The 23586-nt window shown below is 46.8% G+C and overlaps 1 protein-coding gene across 13 annotated transcripts in view; it reads right to left on the reverse strand.

Moving 5' to 3' along the window:
* GON4L (gon-4 like) overlaps nt 1-23586 on the reverse strand; it is a 63748-nt gene that overhangs the window by 14872 nt on the left and 25290 nt on the right. For 12 of the 13 annotated variants that reach the window (XR_006777190.2, XM_087854960.1, XM_045784081.2 and 9 more), the window contains 10 exons: nt 22734-22904; nt 18817-19009; nt 13809-13910; nt 8451-8491; nt 7755-7858; nt 5172-5370; nt 4605-4691; nt 3285-3453; nt 1881-2025; nt 319-469 (listed from right to left, as the gene is read on the reverse strand). Coding sequence is in view for 12 of the 13 variants with exons in the window: in XM_087854960.1 (XP_087711086.1) it covers nt 319-469; nt 1881-2025; nt 3285-3453; nt 4605-4691; nt 5172-5370; nt 7755-7858; nt 8451-8491; nt 13809-13910; nt 18817-19009; nt 22734-22904 (1362 nt within the window). In the remaining variant the exon portion in view is untranslated. The remainder of the gene's footprint in view (nt 1-318; nt 470-1880; nt 2026-3284; nt 3454-4604; nt 4692-5171; nt 5371-7754; nt 7859-8450; nt 8492-13808; nt 13911-18816; nt 19010-22733; nt 22905-23586) is intronic. The other variant, XM_087854958.1, reaches the window with a different exon arrangement.

A 23586-nucleotide genomic window follows, 5' to 3' on the forward strand; every position in this document is an offset into this window, starting at 1 on the left:
CATCATCTGCCTTCGGCTCAGGTCATGATCCCGGGGTCCGAGAATCGAGCCCTGAGTCAGGCTCCCTGCTCAGTGGGGCGTCTGCTTCTCCCTCGCCCCATGCAACCCCCCAGCTCATGCTCTCTCCCTCTCTCAAATAAATAATCTTAACAAAAAAAAAAAAAGTTGGAGTAATTTTATTTTTAGGAGAAATACCCGTAACAGAGGAAGGTAGTCCAGAGGAGAACAAGGGTCAATGTCCCTGGAAAAGCCAGAGGGGGACAGAGCCCACTCTGGCAGGAGAAGCCAGGGCCCTCCGCTGCGAGGCTGAGCACTCACTTTGACGATGTTGTCGGGCGCCCGGTTCATGTTGAGGTTCTTGATCCTCACGGTCAGCTGGTGGGCGGTCTTGCCGGCCAGGAGGTACTTGCTCATCAGCAGCTTGGGAAACTTGGTCCCTTCGAAGTGCTTTAGCCCTAAAGCCAGCAAACTGAGAAAGGAGCCATGACCTAAATCGTGCCTTTTTCTGTTCTGCGAACGTCCTTTCCCCAGAGAAGCCCCAGGGTACACCCCGACGTGCGCACACCTCGTTCCTGTGCAAGCCAACGGCTGTTTGACAGAGAACCGCAGGCGCGTACCGACAGCTAGTAAGTACGATGACGGAGACGCAACCAGGCGTGCCCGGTCAAGCGGGAAGAGGAAAAATGGGCATGAATCACTAAAAAATGGCAGATCACGACGTGCTTCACACTAATAATACGAACAAAATTCAAAAGGATTTGAAAGGGGCTAACAGAATAAATATGAAATGAATAATGGGCACGGTGTGAGATGTATTAAATCAGGACCAATACCGCCTCCCAACATAACCCATTCAATCGCGGTCACCTACCCACCATCACGTGCTGATGGCAGGGGGCCAGTACACATCAAGAGCCAGGAAAACGTTCCTGACCTTTACCAAATAATCTCACGCTTGAGAACTTACCCAAAGGGATAAACTCAAAAGACTTTCAAAAGCTCTATGCACAAAGATCCTTGCTGAGGCCTCACTAACACGGCCGTGCCAGGGCCGTGGAAGCACCTGAGAAGACAGCCCACAGCAACGCGAGCAAGGACAGCGCTCCAGCACAGAGCACAGAAAAACGATTTCACGGTGTTAGGTCAAAATAAGCAAAACAAAATTATACTTAAATTGCCAGTAATTATATGAAAAATCAAAGGGGGCACCTGGCTGGCTCAGTCAGTACAGCATGTGACTCTCGATCTTGGGGTTGTGAGTTCGAGCCCCATGCTGGGCATGGAGCTTACTTAAAATTGAAAGGAAGAAAGAAAGAAGGGGGCGCCTGGGTGGCACAGCGGTTAAGCGTCTGCCTTTGGCTCAGGGCGTGATCCCGGTGTTATGGGATCGAGCCCCACATCAGGCTCCTCCGCTATGAGCCTGCTTCTTCCTCTCCCACTCCCCCTGCTTGTGTTCCCTCTCTCGCTGGCTGTCTCTATCTCTGTCGAATAAATAAATAAAAACTCTTTAAAAAAAAAAAAAGAAAGAAAGAAGGAAAGAAAAATTGTTGTCATGAGGTGGTTAGGATAATGGGTAAAAATTTTTTCCTTTGAAAAATGTCCTCTACCAGTACTATGAGATTAGTTTTTATAAAAAGTAAAAAAGCAAAAAAACAAGTTAAAATGTTTCCAAAAAGTTTACATTGTTCCTCAAAAAGAGCAGTGCCTAGCACTGCTGGAGCAGACACGCCGCAGAGCTGCGCCCGGCCCTCCGGCTCGGCTTCCGGTCTCCTGTGTCCGTGCCGGGTGACACGTGCCTGACTGCCCTGAGCTCAAGAGAAAGAACTAGGTCTTCTCCTCAGGGCCCTCGGTGCTTCTGCTCCCCCACAGCAAACCCTTACTTGTCCTCGGCCTTGGTGAAGAAAATCTTATCCTGGGGGTTCTTCGCCTTCAGAGAACACACTGGAAGCAGCTCTGGGTACATGAAAACCTTGCTTGTGGCCAGGATCCAAGCCACTTGTTTTGGCAAACAGGGAAATTCGTCTGCTGTGAGGAAACAATTCTGTGGTAAATGAAATTCTAGAACAAAAGAGGGCTTCACAAAAGCTTCTGAATGCATGTCTGCATTTAGCTAGAGCTCCCCTTCCTGGCGGTGTCCCACCTCCCCTCCCCCAGAAGTTCCCAGCATCGTCCTCAGCCCAATGCGCCTACGGGGAGTCCCGCTCGGTGCCACTGAACACGGACACACTCATCTTCCCTCAGCAGCACGAGCCCTGGCACACAGCGTGCGCGCAAACACGGCCGCCTCCTCCCCCGAAGTCCTTGGAAGGGACGGGACCGGCAACAATGCTTGCCTTCTTCCAGGATAAGATGCCAACCCCTTTCGTCTCCCTCACAAATCTGGTATTCTAGACTTTATCTGATTTGATTCTTACTTAACTTTCATTAAGTCCTCCCAGATTCCTCCTGGGGTTGGGAACAAAAACCATAAAAGGAACGAGGCATTTCAGTCTCACTCGTTTCTGCCTTGCTGCCTACGCCTCTCAATTTCAGGCACGTCTGCCTTTCCAGACATGGAAAGCACCACTATATCCATAGTTCTCCTTCCATAAATGGTATTTTTATATCCCCAGAAGAAAAACACAGGACACTGTATGTGTAATTCATTACCAAGCCATGATGTTAGGGTTTCATTACCACTGCAGAGCTAAGAAAGTCGTCTGAGATCAGAGTCTATAACATAATGCACTTGAACTCAACTATATTCAATCTAACGGCAAGAGTCAGGGATTTCAAACCACAGCTCCTCTGCTAAACCAGGAAACTAATCAGAAGCAATTATTCAGCTCAAGGGAACAGCAAATGTCTTCTCGAAAATTACTAAAAACTGCACAGTAGAAAGCAAACCTGCACAAATCTTTAAAATACTGAAAATGGCAATGTACAGCATCTCTAATTTGTGCCTAATTCCCAAATCAACATTTCATTCAAAATGGAGATACCACTACAACCATGAAGGGAAATAGAAGTATCTTAATGAAGCAGAGAGTAAAAACTTGACCACGAGCCTTTCATCTTCCGCAGACCCCACTGGCCTCTCTCTTGCTGCTTCCCGCCCTCACATCTGCCGAGGACCACGTCCCAGCCCTCATGGAGGCCCAAACACTGTCACGTCCTCCTGGAACGCAGACAGTGGGGACCAAGGACGATAGTACAGATGTTCTGTCTCCTGGGAAGAGAGGTTCGCGATAGGACCCCCACCTCTCAATGCAGGCAAAAAGCAGAAGTGGACACGGGTTCCCTACCAGTCTTCTTGACGGTTTTGCGAGGACTCCAATCGATGCTGACGTGCGTGTTGAAGTCTTCGATGAGCTGCACTGCCCCCAGCAGGTTGCAGGGCTGGAACAAGGTCTGAAAGCCAGGAATGGACTGGTGGAGTGCGACAGAGCTCTGAGCGAAGGTGCCCAGCTCTTTCTGAGGAGACAGGGCACAAAGGAGACCTCAGCCCCAGAAACTTACTACCGGCGACCCTCACCAGCCTCTAAGGGAAATCTGTCCCTCCTGCTAGAGGACAGAAACAGATAAAAATCATCATTCGGTCCTCCATAATTAACATCACTCCATTAAGACTACTCTTTTGCAGAGTCCTCAGATATGCGGGGATTCTGTTTATGATACACTCATCTCTTCTTATTCCTCAGCCTTTCGGATGGATGGTCTAGCTCCCCACCTAGAATAAAGGTTCTCAAGAGTGAGAACAGTTAAAATTTTTTGTCTTTTGGTTTCTCTGAATAACACCTAGGAAATTTCAAAAGTAAAAGCCCTTCCTCCAAAATACTTAAAAATGTCATGACCAAGATAAATTTTTTTTAAAGATTTTATTTATTTGACAGAGAGAGAGACAGCCAGCGAGAGAGGTAACACAAGCAGGGGGAGCGGGAGAGGAAGCAGCAGGCTCCCTGATGTGGGGCTCGATCCCAGGACCCTGGGATCATGCCCTGAGCCAAAGGCAGACACTTAACGACTGAGCCACCCAGGTGCCCCATGACCAAGATTAATTTTATACACAAAATACTAATGTTGAGCCTAATGAATGGATAATGAATTCAATAAAAAGAACAGAAGTACCAAAAACCTAAGAAGTCAGGGTGGGTCTAAAGATGAGGAAGAGGAGGCGTGCCTGGGTGGCTCAGTCAGTTGTGTGCCTGCTTTTGGCTCAGGTCATGATTTCAGGGTCTAGGACTGAGGCCCGCATCAGGCTCCTTGCTCGGTGGGGAGTCTGCTTCTCCTTGTCCCTCTGCCCCTCATCCTGCTCGTGCACACTCGTTCTCTCTCCCAAATAATGAATAAATAAATAAAACCTTAAAAAAAAAAAAACAGATGAGGAAGAGTACCCAATAAAAAAGTCAGAGGAATAGTCTTAAGGAAACGGCTATGCTCCCTGGTCCCACACAGGGTCAGAGGCTGATGTTCTCTTAGCAAACACAGGAAGCCGCAGGAATAGCTGCTAGAACATGCCGGAGAGAAGAGGAAATGTAGGTGGTGCTGGGTGACCATCTAGGAGAAGTGACCCCTAAGCTAACGGATGCCCAAGTCTTTAGAGTGAAGGATACTTGGAACCTTACAAGAAATATCCTGGTGGTACTGGCCTCCGAACTGAGGTTGGGGTTGGAGGAGGCGAGGAGGTGAATTTGCGTCAAGAGCTGAACATGCTGGGAAAGGAAAGAAAATAACATGGTGACACGTTACGATGTTATCATTTCCAGCACCCAGAAGACCTTACCAAGATGTCTGCAATGTTACCACACGTTTTGCTTTCCAAAGAGACTAGGAGATGGGCACCATATCTTGGTGTGAATTTCTCAGATCCGTTCCCCTTGAGCAAAATGACAGAACGAGAGGAAGTTTACCCTCAAACCAGAGGGACTGGAATTAGAACTCCTCCAGCAAGTGAGGCTGTTAAATTCAGAACGGATCACCAAAGACTCTGGAAAATGTGACCTTGGAAAACGAGGACCGTTACGTGCATTTGCATTCTTGCCTGCCCGTAAGGATACCAACATGATGTCCTTCCAAGGTCCTCCACGCTGCGAAGATCTTCTGGCCCCATGATTTCAGCGGGCATCAAGGCACCAGTTTCTGACTTTCGGACAACTGCTAGGCTGGGCCTGCCGTCCCCGGAGGGGCCTCACCTGCTGCATCTGCTGCTGGAGGCGCCCTCTCTGCACCGGGTCCAGAGTCAGCGTCTGATGGACCTTCTCAGGCTGGGGCTTCACCCTCTCCACCTCCTGCTGCTGCCGGCCTGAGGATTTCTTCATCTTCAGCTGCTCCAGCTGCTCCTTCACTGTGCGGTGCTGCTCGTTCAGCAAGTTGGCCAGGGGTTCCTCAAACCTGTCCCCGGGAGGGAGACGACCGAATTTGGACATTTCCCTAGGCTCGCAACACACCCGACGCCTCCTGACGGTGGCTAAGAGTCTGAATACTTCCATCTTCTGCTAATCCCGACATCCCACTCTAGCCAACAAACTCCTAGCCTATCCAAATCTTTCCGCAAAGTTGTTAGCATAAATGCAAATAAGATAGCTCTGAATTGCCCTGTCGCCCCCCCCATTCTTCTACAATCAGTCTTCTAAGTAACACACAAACAAAGGAGAAATTAAACAAAACTCTAGGAGCAGAGAAATGTCTGGATAACAAAGCAGTCAAAGAGCCAATGGGAAGAACTCATCACCCACAGTACCCTGAACATGTTCCCAACGGTGTCAGAGGATCTCCTCCAAGAGCTTCTCCAAGTCCAGCATTTGTTCCCTAATCTGCCCATGACCCCACCCCAGGTCCAGCTTCTGCCCTCCTGCCACTCCCATCCGCTTAGGCTGCCCTGCCTTCCTTTTTTAAAAAATTTAAAGAGTTAGTATGAAGCAAGAAGGGGATACACTGAAACACAGGACAGCTGGGAAGGACAGTGAGAAGCTGGCTCCCACTGTGAGTATATCCTCTTGTAGCCCCTCCGCACCCCTCCTCTCAGCTGTCTAACCCACCCTCCCACCCCTGCCTCTGGAGAGAGACCGGCCAGTACTGAAGCAAGCATCCACATACCTAGCTCACAGCCTAGTTCTGGGGCAGAGCAGGACACTCAAGGGACTATGGGCGAGCTGATACCCTATGTGATCAGGACAGACCAGCTCAAGCAGGTACAACCAGCAGGATATCCTATTTCATGAAATCCTCTATATTGTAACAACAGTTAAATGATAACTTTTCTACAGCCTCTGCAGATAAAGATTATGTGTCCTTTTGCAGTATTTACTGTGAGTGTGGGCATGTACAGGGTAAAAACCTAAAGACAAGGAGAGTCCTCTGTACAATGTTTACTGAGAACAGAAAACTCTCCATTATCTGTGCTCCTAGCAGAGCAACAGAGAAACAGAAACATGAAAAAAGTAGACAAAGCACAAAGAGCCTGCCCCTGGTTTTATGAAATATTACTTAGCTGGCTGATAAGAGGGACACAGATGGCTCACTCTCCCCGTGATCTCTCACTTAGTCAAAGACTAAACCAGGTTTGCAGTTTCGGCTGAATGGGAAGGGGCAGCAGCCCGTGCAGATGAACTGAGCGAGCGCCAGAGACAGCTGGTCTTTAACCAGGGTTTTAAAGAGGTTCTATAAATCCCAAATCTAAAGAATTCATACACAGAGTTTATTAGTGGAATCGAAGTATGTTTATAGATCAAGTGAACTATGAAATATGGCTTGCAGTAAGTGGGTCAAATAAAGACTCAGAAATCTTGAAAACATTTCCCCCCAGAAAGGAAATATGTGAGGCGACAATGTTAACTAACTCAATGGGGAGACCCGTTCACAATGTTTCCCTGCATCAAATCACCAGGGAGCACTCTTTCGATGTCTTACAACTTGTCAATTATTCCTCAACAAAGCCAAAACAAAACGGGGGTGGGGGATCCTGAAATCCTGTTGTGATTCCATCACGGTGTTTATCCTACTGCAGTATGAACTCTATTCCCGGCTGTTACACAATGGTTGGCATACCTTGCTTTCCTACTAAACTGCACGTTCCCTGAAGGCCTGGCTTTCGGGGGGCTCCCAAGCTCTCCATTTAGGTCAGGCTGTGAAAACACAGGACTAGCGGAGGCCGTGGGTCTCCCAGCTTTGCTCTGCTCCATCCGCGGTGCGGGGCCCAGACCGCTAGCTAGCCAGTCACCTGCCCACGTGACCGCTACTCAGAATGGATAACAGTTCGGGAAGATACAAGTGGATTACACAAGCCCGTCGCATGAACAGGGCAAAAATGAAAGCCTCCACTTCCTGGGTGGAGAAACGGAAGTGCCGGCCTTGTGTGAAGAGGGCGGGACGTCTACTTCAGACTGCAGAGGCTTCCGGTCGGCTCAATGCCACCACGGTGCCTGACGAACGTGCGTTAACATTTACCCGACACCAGTGGCCAACGAGGAGAACAAAGGGACCCACGGGCTCTTGCAAAAGTGGTGGTTTCTGTGGCTGGCCACAGGGTCCTCACACCTCTCCAGCACCGCTCACCTGGAGAAGCTGCTACGGAAGCCAGCTGCTGCTTTCTCTCCCTTCCCAAACAGACGCAGCCTGGTCTGCAGCTGCACCGCCCCATGACAAGGAGACTTCCTCCCGGAGACCGCACGCCCCACGGGGCCGCACGTCCCCCCACCAGCAACCGTGGGCACGTAGCGACGGGACGCTGAACCCACTCTTCCCCCATTCCGCACCGCAACGTCTGGCTAGCCTACCGCAGGGCTTGAGGGGTGTTGAAGCTGGGCCGGGGCTCAGCCGCGCGCTCCTCCTCCTCTGGGCCGTCATCTTCCACGTTGGAGAGCCCCATCTCGTCTTGGAACTGAGGGCACAGGGGAAGGAGGGTGACCCTGGGGAAGGGGCGTGAGGCAGTCCCCCCAGCAGTGAGAAGGGAAAGCGAAGACTATAGTCTACAGGGCGCTAGCAATGCTGGCACGCAGAAAGAGCGCCTCAAGACCTTTCCCGCTTCAGGGCACCCGCAGTCCTGCACACGGCCGACTATTATGAGGAACACGGTCTCTGAATCAGCCACTTGAAATGGTGAAGACAGAGCACAGATAACTAAGAATGATCAGAACTATCTTTCAAGAGACAAGTTTATGAGAAAGGTAACTATCTGTGCCCAGAATAATCCAAAAACTAATTTGCCATCTTTAAGGACGCACTGAATATGGCTGGCGAGGCCATCCAAAGTTTGCGAGGAGAATTTTACTAAGAATCACCTACGTATGGACAATCAAAGCGTATTAGCGAGCAAAACTCCCCTCCCACTACATCCACTCCCAAGGGGGCTGAAAGGTGAACTGACTTGGCCAAACCAGCCTTGTGGAGGGAGGGGGCTTGGAAGCAGAGGACAGAGCGAGCTGGAGAGGCCACTCCACCATCCCGAGCTCCCAGTCCGCATCACTACTCACGGTTTCGAACAGTTCTTCCATCAGTTCATTCACCTCCTTCTCTGAAAAGAAGCCAAACGGCGTTGTTGGTCCAGGTCCATCTCACGTTCCCATAGGCGGGAATTCCACAGAGACACTGCGTCTTGTTTCCAGCAAGACATCTGACAAAACCTTCACATCTATCTGTCATCTGTTCATTCAAACACATTTACTGACTCCCAACTATGCCTCAAGCCCTGTTCTAGATGCTAGGGGACACAGGACAGAGCTAACAGTCTCACGGGGCACCTGGATGGCTCAGTCAGTTAAGTATCTGACTCTTGATTTCGGCTTGGGTCATGACCTCAGGGTCGTGAGATCAAGCCCCACATGGGGTATCGTGCTGAGCATGGAGCCTGTTTAAGATTCTCTCTCTCCTCTCCCTCTCTCCCTCCCCACCCCTTCACCAGCACCCCCCACCCTTTCTATAAAAAAAAACAGAAAAAACAAAAAACAAAACTAACAGTCTCACTCTCTAGAAGCTAAAGTCCCAATGGGGAGAATGCAGGAAATGTGAGCCAGATAATTTCCCAACAAGGATAATTCATAGCTTGCTGGCCTAGCCTACTGAACGGGAGTCACGAGAGAAGTCTCCAGGAACTACAAAGCAACTCCATCAATAACCTAGAAGACCCAAAAACACACTTACCAATCTGTAAATCATATAAAGTCAAAAGGGATTGCTAGACCAACTGATGACAGATTCAAAATTCCATGTTTTCTCAAATTAAGTGGATGAAACTTAATGGGACAAATTTAAAGTCTTACATTTAGGATTTAAAAAATCAGTCTCTTAAGTGCACAAAAACATGAAATTGCTCAAAAAAATCTGAAAAAGATCTGAATGTTTTGGCTGACCTCAAGTTCAATATGACACAGCTACTCAAAACAGCACAAGTATCCATGAAGGCAAGCCTGTCACAGAACTAGCATAGTCTCAGACCACGTCCAGAGGACCCAGACCTATTGGTGATCTTTTCTGCAAAAGCCTTTTTTTTTTTTTTTTAAGATTTTACTTATTTATTTGACAGAGAGAGAGAGACAGCCAGCGAGAGAGGGAACACAAGCAGGGGGAGTGGGAGAGGAAGAAGCGGGCTCCCAGCGGAGGAGCCCGATGTGGGGCTTGATCCCAGAACGCTGGGATCACACCCTGAGCCGAAGGCAGACGCTTAACGACTGAGCCACCCAGGTGCCCCTGCAAAAGCCCTTCTTAAGAGGGCATTAAAAAGCTAAAATCGAGGGGCTCCTGGATAGCTCAGTCGTTAAGCGATTGCCTTCGGCTCAGGGTGTGATCCCAAGATCCTGGGACCGAGCCCCACATCGGGCTCCTCCGCTGGAGCTTGCTTCTCCCTCTCCTACTCCCCCTGCTTGTGTGCCCCTCTCACTGGCTCTCTCTGTCAAATAAATAAATAAAATCTTTAAAAAAACAATAAAAACCTAGGGGCGCCTGGGTGGCACAGCGGTTAAGCGTCTGCCTTCGGCTCAGGGCGTGATCCCGGCGTTCTGGGATCGAGTCCCACATCAGGCTCCTCCGCTATGAGCCTGCTTCTTCCTCTCCCACTCCCCCTGCCTGTGTTCCCTCTCTCGCTGGCTGTCTCTATCTCTGTCGAATAAATAAATAAAATCTTTAAAAAATAAATAAATAAATAAATAAATAAAAATAAAAAATAAAAATAAAAAAACAATAAAAACCTAAAATCGAAATGCTGGTGAAGATGTAGAGCAAATAAAATTCTGATGAGAAGGTAAAATGGAAATCCACTTTGGAAAAAATCTGGCGATTTCTTATAAAACTAAACATACATCTCCCCTCTGGCCAGTGATTCCTCTCCTGGACAGCTGACACAAGAGAAAGGAAACATCTGTCCAGGAAAGGTTTGCACAAGAAAGTTCTGAGCAGCTTTATTCAAGATAAGCAAAAATTAGAAACACCCAGGTGTCCATCAACACCTGAGAATAGATTTAAGAAAAGATAAACTGGTATGTTTATACAATGGAATCCCACTCAGAATAAAAGGGGGAAAAGTAGTGATATGTGTCAGTACAGATGAATCTCAAAAACTTTATGCTGAAAGCTCTAGAGGAGAGAGCGCATACTGCATTTACATGAAGTTCTAAAGCAGGCAAATCCGATCTGTTAGAGAAAAAACCCAGAACAGCGGTTGCCTCAGGGAGGATGGTGAGGGGAATGATTCAGAAGGGGCCTGAGGGAGCTTTCTGGGGTGACAGTTCCATATTCCCATAGGGGTTTGGTTACACAGGCAGAAGCACAGCCGGACTCACTGAATGGTGCACTAAACGTGTGTAATACACTGTGCATAAATTTACCTAAAAGAGAAACTGTAGATAAATATTGAGCCTGAATGAATGATAGGCATATGCTGAAATGTTTAGGAGTGAAGTATGCTGCTATTTGCAAGCCACTCCGAAGTGCATGAGAAAAGCCCACACAGATTCACAGACGGACAGAGAGACGGGTGATGAGCCACATTATAAAGCAGATATATTAGAAGTTACTTACAGAAACTAGGTGGCAGGTGTATGGGTGTTCAGTGTACAAGGCTTTCAACTCTCCTATGAATTTTAGAAGTTCCATAAAAAAAAATATAATGGGAGAAATGCTTATAAAAAAATAAAAGCCAGGGATGCCTGGGTGGCTCAGTCGGTTAGGTGACCAACTCTTGATCTCAGCTCAGGTCTTGATCTCAGGGTCGTGAGTTCAAGCCCCACACTAGGTTCCACACTGGGCATGGAGCCTGCTTAAAAATATTTAAGTAAAAAAATAAAGGCCAGAATCCAAAGGATGATGGCTGGGGTAGTGAGAGGTCTGGAAGGTACTGTGTTTGGAGAACTGAAGAAACTCAGTATGTTTGGCACAGCAAAGAAAAAACAAAGGGAAAGGAACACCTTTTACTATGCATGCTTGGGAGTAAATTACATTTTGTAGGAACAAAGGACAAACAGGAATACATCACAAGTACTCGTCGGTTCAGTAAGGAAAATGTTAGTTAAGGAGGTGCTCAAGATGAGGACATGCTGCCTTCAGGACTGACAAGCCCCGGGCACTGGAGGTCACCCAGACACAGAGAAGCTAAAAACACAGGAACACAGAAAGCTTTCCAAACTCTACGGTTCTATGCTTTTTTTTTATTTTTAAATTTTTGTCCGCGTAAGGATAAGTCAGCTCATAGGGATAATATGATAGCATAAGACACAAGAGGACAAGGGGTGGGAACAAAACTGGAATTCCATCCCAGTTTTTACGTATGATCACAGAACCCTACGACAAGAAAGGATGGCCCTTCGTTCAGGCATCCCAGAAAAGGTCCCTATTTGGCCAAAACCTGACGCTAGGACCACCAACAGCACGGGCTCGCCGAGAAGCTCGCAGGCCAGGGGAGACGACGGACAGGGTCTGAGCAACCAGGAGAGAGGCGCGCACTACAAAGAGAGCACCGACGGGTGTGGGGTGCAAAGCGGGAAGAAACGTGCTCACTGGGGAGGGTCTTCCTGAGAAACGATCTGTAACGTGAAGAAAGAGACGGACAGACAAATAAGGAAGGTAAATGCACTCCAGGACGGGAGCCAAGCCGAAATGAGATCTAGCTCCCGGCTTCCAGCAGACGCGCTTCGTTACCAGCATCGGCAGAGCAGATGCTCCTTCGCAGAACCTGCCCTTGGTTTCTGACACTAGACTTCCTGGACTTTTCTCATACTTTCCCAGACCCTCCAGTTTTCTCAAAGCCTAAATCCTCAAGCCTTTTCGTCCTACACTGATTCCTTTCAACACTTACTCTAACCTTAATTGTCCTCACACAGCAAACAAGAGAAGATCTTCATAAAGGAAATGGCATTCTAATCCCAAAAACAAGATGAAAGCGGAAATAAAGCAACAAACTAGAACAACAGTCCTAAAGGACCGTGTCTGCGTGGTTCTCTCCGCACGGACAGCGGCGCTGTCTACGCAGATCACAGGAAGTGTGTCTGCGTGCTCATGAAGCCGGCATCCCACCTTCACCATGCTGGGTATGCTATTCCAGGTCAGGGTCACACACACACTCAGTAAAAATCGATACTTTCTGGGATGCCTGGGTGGCTCAGTTGGTTAAGCCTCTGCCTTGGGCTCAGGTCATGATCCCGGGGTCCCGGGATCGAGCCCCGCATTGGGCTCCCTGCTCAGCGGGGGGCCTGTTTCTCCCTCTGCCACTACTCCCTGCTGGTGCTCACTCCCTCTCTCTGTGTCAAATAAATAAATAAAATCTTTTTAAACATTATTTATTTATTTATTTATTTATTTATTAAAAATAAACACTAAAAAATCAATACTTTCTGAAACATACGTTTTCTATCATTGGCAACATAGCCAATGAAGTAATTTTTTAAACAAATAACTCAAACCACGTCAAGTCATTCAACTCTTTTCCATGCCTCCAATCTTGCTCTTTCTACCCATCAAATTAACAGATTAAATTGGTGTTAAAGCAAAGTAGTATCTCTAAAATCCAGATCAGCTCCTATTGATTTCCCACCAAAAACCGAGCTCTTCTTTTTGACAGAGCAAACTTCAAATTCAAGGTTCTCCAGGACCCGAACGCTGCTTACCTTTCTACCACCGCACACTCACAGTTCCATAACCAAGAGACTCACATTTTCCAAGCATGATACTGTTCTTCCACGCATCCGTGGTTGGCGGGTAGTCTTCTGCCTATTTGCAATATCCACCCAAAATTTCTTCTTTCTTTTTTAAAGATTTTATTTTTAAAATAAACATAATCTCCACACCCAACATGGGGCTCGAACTCACAGACCCAAGATCAAGAGTTGCACGGTCTACCGACTGAGCCAGCCATGTGACCCTCACCCAAAACTTATTTCTCCTTCAAAACTGAGATAAAACATCTCACCGTGTGAGTCCTTCGCCAGCCCACCCAGCCTACTGTACACCATCCGACCGGAGATCACACCCTCTTTCAGGCACTAGGAACCGTATACACAAGCCATTACAGCACCTATCACGTTGTATTTTAACTTTGTCTGTCTGTGTCCCCTACTTGAGCTGAGGTCCTACAGGGCACAGGCCATGCCTTATTCATTTTGATATCACAGGTGCAACCCCCGCCACATACCGGACTCAGGGCAGGACTGTGGGACGTGTAAGTGAATGACTGACAGGCTTCCTCAATACATACATAAATTTAAAAAGTTACAGAAATAAATGGGTACAACAAGCTTAAATGTCTCGACCTGAATGGGCTGCAAACTTCACCCTCCAAATTCTACAAAGTAAACAAAGGTAGACGTGGGGCAGTGAAGAGCAAGAGTGCTCGTCAACAGACTCACTGGTGATCCTCACGGCCCGGTCGGTGCGGAAATCCTCTGTGTCGGGCTCATCAAGGTCTTCCAGGAAGTTGTATTCCGGATCGTCGTCGTCATCGGCCTCGTCTAGGGAAAAACGGAGACACTTAGTCCCCGCTCCGAACTCCTCCCACGGATGAAAATGTAAGATTTTCAGCACTCTAAGATTTTCCAATAAAGTTTTTAAATAACTTATTTTTCTCCCCAGTGTGTTTGCACAGCTCATTTCCCATAGCTGACACATCCCACCTAGTCTCTCCAGTCAGCCAAGTTCTCTCCTTCCTTCAAAAAAGACTCGAATCTGCCAAAATGCAGCAAAAGCCAGAAAACTGAACACATAATTTATCTCAGCAACCCCACTTTGACTAGTGCACCTCATGAAAATAATACTTTTGTAAAACTACACATACAAAGGCACTGATAGTGAAAAAAAGAGGACTCTAATTCCCAACGACTAGGGAATGACTCTAATTCCGATGCCTTAGTATAAAACAGTATATACACGCAAAATGTGAATGTGCAGGACCAAGTATAACACAACAGAAACACACAATAATCCTCTGTGTGAGAAGTTACATCCCTACAGTAAGACTCGGAAATCACTAAGAATACACAAAAAGAATAAACAGTTGCTTTGTTAGGGCACAGAAGAAATAGCGTGTTTCTCTGGTATCGATGCTATGACTCCTAGATAAAAGCTGTGAAGGAGTCACTGAATTACCCAACTGTTCGTTATAAGGTGATTTATGTTATGAAGTTCCAAGACAGCCTTAGTAGGTAAGTGCTGTCTGGAGGACCACTCGGTGCCGATGGAAGTGTCCTGCACGTGCCTAGCACGGTGACGGCAGCTCCAGGAACAGGCGGCACTTGAGAACTCGGACTGGGGCTAGTACAACCGAGGAGCTGAATTAAAACAAAAAAACAGGAGCTCCTGGGCGGCTCCGCGGTCAGGGGTCTGCCTTCAGCTCAGGTCCTGGGATCGGGCACCTCGCTTGGCGGGGAGTCTGCTTCTCCTTCTGCCTCTCCCCCCACTCCCTCCCTCTCTCTAATAAATTAATAAAAATCTTAAAAAAAAAAAAAAGGAAAGTCTGCCAAACGGGAATAACTAAACTCCTTACTACTGTGTAGCCATTAAATGGGAGAGGTAGTCTGTAAGTGTGACAGTGGAAAATTGTCTGAATTCTGTTAAGTAAAAGAAGCAAGCCGCAAACGCAGTATGACCCCTTCATGGGAACAATTACTGAGGTGCACAGGTGCTTGGTTGAGTACACAGAGAATGACTACAAAGCATTAAGATGAATATTTTCCTCTCTGTACCCTTCCATCATATTTTCATTTTTTTGTAATAAATGCGTATCCTTCATTAAAAATAAAAATATATACACACAATTTTGATTCATGATCACTGGAAAACCTGTACTGATTAGCCCCAATCTAACCTGATGTCTTTCACTCCGCATTTACACTCAGGTTATAATATATTAATTGGCATCATTTATAATATAGCTATTTAAATGTCAGTCTTTTTCATCCATTTGTGCATTTATGTTCCCAATAAAAACTCTTCAAATCCTTCCGAATGGAATCCTGTCTTCCCCATCTCTATAGCACCTCCTCTGTCAGCGTCTTCAAGGCAGGCTCTGCACAAACACGCCAAACGATGAAAGCTCCGGGAAGAGCTCCGACCTGTGGGGAGCGTGCACGGGTTTGGAGCCCCATCTGTTCGCGTGCAAGAACCACAACAGGCAGCTTCTGCCCACGCCACACAAATGGGTCGGCCCCTATTCTGAGCACCCGTTTGCCGCACACGCTGGAAAGTCATTCAGGAAGGCTTCTTCGGAGTTCTTAGCTGTTAAGTCCTTGGTGGTGGAATACGCCCTCTCACTCCTGACTGATTAACAAGGCCGGCGTCCACCCAGCTGACCTCAGCTTGCCGTGCACCTCCAGTGAAGCCTTCCAGTCACTTTTGGCAAATGAGATTCTCATTTTAATACCATGCACATCAGATGGTAGTAGGAACATGGGAGAACAGCCACGCGATGCTACAAAAGAGACCAGCGTCTGGCGGGCGTGCGGCTCTGCGATCTGTGTCTAGCGCCGTTCCCGTCTCTCAGCACTCAGTAGGTCAGCTGGTACACAGGGCCCACACCGTCCCTACTCACTGGCTTTGTGCTCTCTTTTTTAAATCCATCCTAATATGTAACCACCACCACCAACAAATACAGTTTTAAAAAAAGAGGACTGTCACCCTCCCTGCTAACCATCATTCCACTTTCTCAGTCCACTCTGATCACACATGCTCACGCCTCCCAGACCAGCAGTTTCCAATATTTAGGATGCATAAGAATTAGATCCCTAGACCACAGCCACTGAAGATTCTGACTCAGTGGGGTGAGGCCCTGGAATCTGTATCGTTAACTAACACAAGCCAGCACGCACACCATCCCACTCCTGGACTCTGAGTCAGGTTCTAGGGATGAAACCAGGAGCAGCGCTGCCTCGGGCTCCCAAACTCCTGACGCCCAAGGCTCTGCCTGGCCTTTCCTCCTCAACTGCCACCCTCTCAGCTCTTTCAGCTACACCGAGCGAAATCAGGGAAAATCAGGCATGAGCTGCCACTGCGGATAAAGCCACGAGGAACTGCCTTAGTTCAAGACTGTGTCTTAGCTTAGGCTTAAGGAAAAAAGACGCAGAGCTTGCTTATGAAGAGTCATATCCACTTAACAAATGCTTTCTATCCCTGAGCCTTCCTTCCATGCGACACCTTCCTAGAACATTAAACTTGCCTCAAATCCTAGCAGCCTAACAAACTGATTCTGCAACACAGGGCAACGCAAAATTCTCAGAGATTTTTGCGAAATGGATAGAACTACAAGTGCCCCTGTTTGTACCCTTCTGCAGAGGCTCTGAGCCTTGGTGTCATGGAACCTGGGGTGGGTTGGTAGAAAAACAAAGTGTCGATAAACAAACATCAAGAGATTTATAAATCCCCCCCCCCAAAAAAATCCATGAAAACAATGTGTGATCCCTCTGGATCATGAAACTGTCATCGTGGGGAGGGGTGTTCACAGTTTTCTTTCTACAGTATTTGATTTCTTCCCACCAACCCTGTACTGTTCCTATAGTTACAATGCAGAGACTGGAAGACTCCTCGGAGGACAGTGCTCTCCTATCACCTCCTCTCCTCACCAGCACTGCTGTCAAACACCCTTCAAAGGCCCAGGTCAATTACCACGTCTTTCATAGAGCTGCCTCTGAAACACCCTAAACAGGAATGCTCTCTCCCTCCGACAAAACCTTGGAACGGCACTTATGCCACTTTTATGGCATATCTAAGTTGATTCAACGTCATTCATCTGAAATGTATTGTGCATCTAACGATGGACCAGGCACCACTCATGGGCGTTTTAATCTCTGACATAATGATTATGCTTTATCTCTCATGATCTTAGCACAATGTCTCGTAAAAGGAGTGTGACAAACTATCGCTGAGCCATGGATCATATAATGAATAGCTCCATAAGGTATATTATTCAAGACTTACTGTTTCATTCACTTGTGCTGACTTACTGCTAGCCTAACCTGCGCATTACATGTTTACCCAGTCTATTTCCATTGAAACCATACCTCTCCTATTTATCTTAAAGCATTACTCTTTTCAACATACAAATCCCATGTAGCTGTTCTTAGAAGACAGGGAAAAGAATAAAGATGTGCTCTGCAGCTTGTATGTAATTACATTTTTTTAAAAAGTGTGAGTCTTCCATGACACAGCTAAAAAGAATATTCTGATCACTCTCCACCAAAAGGTCAAAAAGAAACCACAAGAACAAAATTTCCCTGATTCCATCAAAAGAATGTGACATCATCAGGAATCACCATAAACGAAGGTGATCTCTTGCATCCTGTAAATCCACAGACAGTTATTGCACAAAATGAGCAATGATGCCCGACTTCCACTATGATACACAAAAAATCCCCCAAAGACAACTTCCGTAACGTTTCTCTCTCCAGACTGAAGCAGTAAGTTACAGTCTAAAAGCATACGGGTTGTAGCAGGGATTCTCCACCCTGGAGCCGGCAGTCAACACTGTTTCTGTCTGAGCAATGCTCCTCCCCGACTTGTGGAAATACGACCTCGTCCTCTGGGTAACTGCCTCCTGCAACCACGCTGTTCCCGTGGGTGCCGCCAATCACAGGACTCCACGCTGCGAGCGTCTCCCCTAATACCACACAGCACCGAGACAGTGGACCTGTGACCACACCAAGCCAATCTGAGGAGTTCCTCTGGATTTTTCGAAGTGAACCCTACAGCACAGAGTCCTTCTGATGGGGAGACGAAGCACAACATAGATGGTGTGCTTATGACCACAGGGAAAAAACAGGTCTGAGGATGGAACTGAGTGACAAAAAGGAGCAGAGATGCCAGCTCTAGAGATGGAAGGAAGCCCTGTTACAGCAGATTCCCCTGCCCTCCCCAAAGTCTAGCGACTCTGGTTCAGCACGGTGACGGCTAACGCTCTTCCACGTGCATTACGAAGACCCTTAACTGAGACGAGTCTTCAAGCGAGTCACCGCACTCGCATGAAATCATATATAAAACTATTTCTGCATTTACGTTTCAGCGGACAATTCTTCGCATTCAGAAGATTCCCCAAAGGATCCGTAACCAGCACGCCGTAAGGCAGAGAGTCCGTGGTACTGTAACAGCGATGTGTGCAAGACGGCAGCTGCGTGCTGGGAGCACGGCACCGCGTGCACACGTCGCATCACACACTGAACACCGGAGACTAATGTAATGTGGGCCAACTGTCCTCAAAGATTCGTAACCCAAAAAAGAAGGGGACTTAACTACTGATTTAAAGAATATTCTAAGTGACATACAATTAAATTCAGTTAACCAAAAACACCCCCTTCCTTTAAGCTTCTAACGAAAATTTTACCACAGAGAAAACGGACAAGGGAGGTAGAAAATGCCAAGGGCCCCACTTACCCTCATTTCCCACATCATCGTTCATGAGCCCCCCCAGCCACACCTTCCAGTCCTCGTCGTCTGCTGTATTGGGGTCATACATGTCTGGGGTGATGTCTGGAGCCCGGAGCTCTGCCTCAAGCTGCCCCAGGGGAACGTCTTTCAGAGGCATCTTAGAGCGGGTCCGGAACGCAATGAGGCTGTCATCCATGGGCTTGCCAACAAAGAAGGGATAACACATGTCACTCAGCGCCTGGTGCTTCCCGACTCTCCAACCCTCCTCAGGCCTCCTCGACCGGCACCCTCCTCTTCCTGGCTTAAATCACGTCTCTTTCCTAAACAACTTGGGGTTCTTATTCTTTGAGAAACTTTAAGGACAATGACATCAGTTTTAAAACCAACATTTCAGAAACATTTATAGCAGCTTTACTAAGATACAATTTACATACCATAAAATTCATCCTTTTAAAGTGTACAACTGAGTGCATTTTACTGCATTCACAGAGCTGAGGGGCCATCACCAGTATCTAATTCCAGAACATTTCCTCACCCCTAACAGAAACCCCGATCCCATTAGGAGTCGTTCCCCATTCTCCCCTGTTCCCTGACCCTGACAACCACTCATATACTTTCTGTGTCCACAGATTTCCTTAGGCTGGACATGTTACACACATGGAATCCTACAGTATGTGGCCTTTTGTCCCTGGCTTTTTACTTAGCGTGACATTTTCAGAGTTCGCCCGCGCGTGGCGTGCGTCAGTGCCTCACTCCTTCTCACTGCATAACGACAGCCCATCTACACTTCGGTGTGTCCATTTATCAGGTGAGGGAAATCTGTGTTGTTTCCACTTCGGGAAAGTTTATTGAGTAATGCCACCAAGAACATTTGTGGACTCGTTTTTACTTGGCTGTATGTTTTTAGTTCCCCTGGAGCCATACAGTCACTACGGTTAACTTTCTGAGGAACCACCAAACCCTCTTCCCAAGTGGCCGCACCATTTCACGTTCCCACCAGCAGCGTGTGAGGGTTCTACCTTCCTCCACACCCTGCCAAGACTTTTACTGTCCATCCTTTTATTAAGCCAGCCGAGTGGGTGGGAAGTGGTATCTTGTGCTTTTCATCTGCAATTTTCTAATGACTAATGATGTTGAGCATCTTTTCACACACTTCCTGGCCATGTGTAGGTCTTCTTCAGAGAACGATCTATTCATATCCTTTGCCCATTTTGGGGCTGTCTTTTCATTGTTGGGTTGAAGAGTTCTTTATATATTATGGATACAAGGCCCACTACTCCTATGTTTTCCTCTAAGAGTTTTATACTTTTAGCTCTCATATTTAGGTCAATGATCTATTTTGCATTAAGTTTTCTATTTGGTGTGAGGTAAGGGTACTTTATACTTTTGGATGTGGAGTTCCAGGTGTCCCAGCACCATCTGCTGAAAAGATTACTCTGGCACCATTACTGATCTTGGCATACTTGTCAAAAACCAGCTGACCATAAACTAAGGATTTATTTCTGGACTCTTGATTCTATTCCATTGATCCATAGGACTATTCTTATGCCAATACCAACCTGTGTTGATTGATTACTGTAACTTTGTAATAAATTTTGAAATCAGGAAGTATAGACCTCCAACTTGTTTTCTCAAGATTGTTTTAGCTATTCTGGGTCCCTTGCATTTCCATGTGAATTTCAGGATAAGCCTATCAATTTCTGCCAAAAAAAAAAAGCAGCTGGAATTTGGATAGGGACTTCAGGAAGTACTCCCTGGACGACTGCAGCCATCTACTAACAGACTACTTGGTTTCCTCCCTCGCTCTCCTACAGAGTGCTGCCCACGCCTTAACCAAAGGGAAGTGTTTAACGTCAATCAGAAAATATCATACAAAGGGGCGCCTGGGTGGCACAGTGGTTAAGCGTCTGCCTTCGGCTCAGGGAGTGATCCCGGCATTCTGGGATGGAGCCCCACATCAGGCTCATCCTCTATGAGCCTGCTTCTTCCTCTCCCACTCCCCCTGCTTGTGTTCCCTCTCTCGCTGGCTGTCTCTCTCTCTGTCAAATAAATAAATAAAATCTTTTTAAAAAAAAATCACACAAAGCTTTTCAATTGTGAAATAAAATCTAAACTCCTTATCGCATTTCCAAGACCCTCATGACCTAGCTCCTACCCAGCTCTCTGTCCTCACCCCTACTCCTCTCTCCATGGTCCCCAGGCTTCAGCTCGTTTCTGTCCCTTACACATGACAATGCTGTTCTCATCTTGGGGACTGTGAATGTACTCTCTCCTCTGTATGGGACACTTTTCCCCAAATCGTTTCGATGCACGGCTCCTTCTAATTCAGATCTCAGCTCAAATGTCACCTCCTCAAGGTCTTTTTTTTTTTAAGATTTTATTTTTAAATAATCTCTACACCCAACATAGGGCTCGAACTCACAACCCCAAGACCAAGAGTCAGGTGCTCCACTGACTGAGCCAGCCAGGCGCCCAAGGAGGCCACTTCTGGTGATCCTATGGAAGCACTCTGGTGGGCATTACCTGACTTCTCCGCTTTTATTTAGCCATAGCACTTACCACCATCTGAAATCGTTTGTTTGTGGCATCTCTCTCTCCAAGAGGAAAGACCCTTCTGTCTTGTACAGTTATTCCCTGACTTCCATCATTTGGGACATGTATGAATAAGTGTTTATACAAAACACTATCACCCCCTCACACTATTTACTCACCCCGAAGCACGGTGATTAGATTAAATGACTCTTTCAGGAGCGTTCCACTCAATATTCTCTTTTAAAATTTTTGGACAGACATATCTTTTACTAACCTACAAGACTGGTGGAGAAAATCCGAAACATTCAAACGAACTGGCCAAATGGTGGGATTTAGAAACTCATCAACTGACAGTGACCACAGTCATGACTTTTCAAGCAAGAATAAGCAATGGGTGCTAAAGTTAGTGGGAAAAGACATCTGGCCTCAAAGGATATCCCCGTAAGATACATATTAGTGAGTGTAACAAGGAGAAATAGCTTCGTAATGAGGAAGTTAAGCAGACATCACTATAACCACGTGATCCCAATTCACACAACAGAGGTGATGAGAGGCACTGGGAAGGACATGTCGATTCCGTGGTGCTTGTGCCAAAAGTGCACAACCTGAATCTAATTATGATGAAACAGCAGAATAATCTAAATTGAGGAACATTCTGTAAAATAATAGACTATACAGGTCAAAGATGCCAAGGTTATGAAAGACAAATACTGAGAAACTGTCCCAGGTTAAAGGATGCTACAAGGGGCACGTGGCCAGTTCACTGAGGAGAGCACATGACTCCTGATCTCAGAGTCGTGAGTTCGAGCCCCACACTGGGCACAGAGATTACTTTAAAAATGAAAACAAAAACATGCCAGGAGACAAGACCCTATGTGGACTGGATCCTGCATCAGGGAAAATGTTTCTTTTTCTAGAAAGGGCGCTACTGGGACATCTGGTAAAATCTAAAAAAGGACTTTATAGATTAGATAATATGACTTCAAAACTGAATGCCCTCATTTTTAGAAAATAAATGCTACAGTGTTTAGGGGTGAAAGAGCATCATGACTGCAACATACTGTGAAGTGACTAAGGTAAACCAGTACACGTACAGACAGAGAAAGCGGCAGGAACAATAGAGCAACTGTACTAAAGGTTACAATCTAGGGGATCCGGTGGAAGGCTGTCCCCGTGTTCCACATTTTAAAATGCTGTCCATTACATACCTTATTCCTTCCCTAGGAGCTGCAACTCTCAAAATAAAACAGCACGAACCAGAGTATCAAAGACCTGCATTTCCATGACTCTTACTTATTTACCAGAACTCAGTGTCTTCCCGTCTCCCTTCCCGACCTGAACAACGACATTCCTCCATTTGACTTTCGCAGTGATTTAGTTATACTGTTTACCTGGAAAGAGTCCATGCAGACGGGACTGGAAGCCAGCTCCTCATCTACTGCGTGCAACTTCTCCATGAAAGCACTGTCCCTGGTCTGCTTGGGCTTTGGGGGAGGCGGGGGCCCCATGGGCACCACCTCAGCACTGATGTGCCTGACGGCAGGTGTGGTGACTTTCTCAGCCTGATTAAAAAGGCAACTATGTTAAAAAATTAGAGGAGAGGAGAAAGAAAGAAGGAGGAAAAGGAGAAAAAATAAAAAAGGCCGGGGGAGAGGAGCTCATCTTTTCTACGTCAGGGATTTTCCTCTTCCAGTCCAGAGCTCCAGAAAAACAAAAGCATCATCAAATATATTAATCTAATCAGGTTCTAGCTTATTTCCAATGTAGCCAACAGGATGCTACTTAGGTTACCAAGAGTGGGAAATCTAATAAAAATGGCTTCAGGACGATATCACAAAGAAGACAAAGGTAGAAAAGAAACCACTCATCACTAGTATTTGCTCCTTAATGAGAACTCAGAAAAGCGCTCTCCCCCTGAGGAGCCCCACTTTTCCTGTCAACTGTTCACTCACTTAAAGAACTTTGTTCTGTTTAATTTTATTTATTTATTTATTTATTTATTTATTTATTTATTTATTTATTGAGAGCGCGAGCATGCACACAAGCGGAGGGAGGGGCAGACAGACTCGCTGCTGAGCGCAGAGCCTGACACAGCCTCAATCTCACCCTGAGATCACGACCCGAGCTGAAAGCAAGAGTCAGATGCTCACCGACTGCGCCACCCAGGCGCCCCAACTTAAAGGACTTTGAAACCCGAACAGTTGTAAGCAGCCACAAGGACCAGGAAGGCAGTGGCGGTAAAGG

This window comes from Ursus americanus, chromosome 2, assembly GCF_024610735.1.
Source record: "Ursus americanus isolate L20-20 chromosome 2, mUrsAme1.1.p, whole genome shotgun sequence".
NCBI classification, from domain to species: Eukaryota; Metazoa; Chordata; class Mammalia; order Carnivora; family Ursidae; genus Ursus; species Ursus americanus.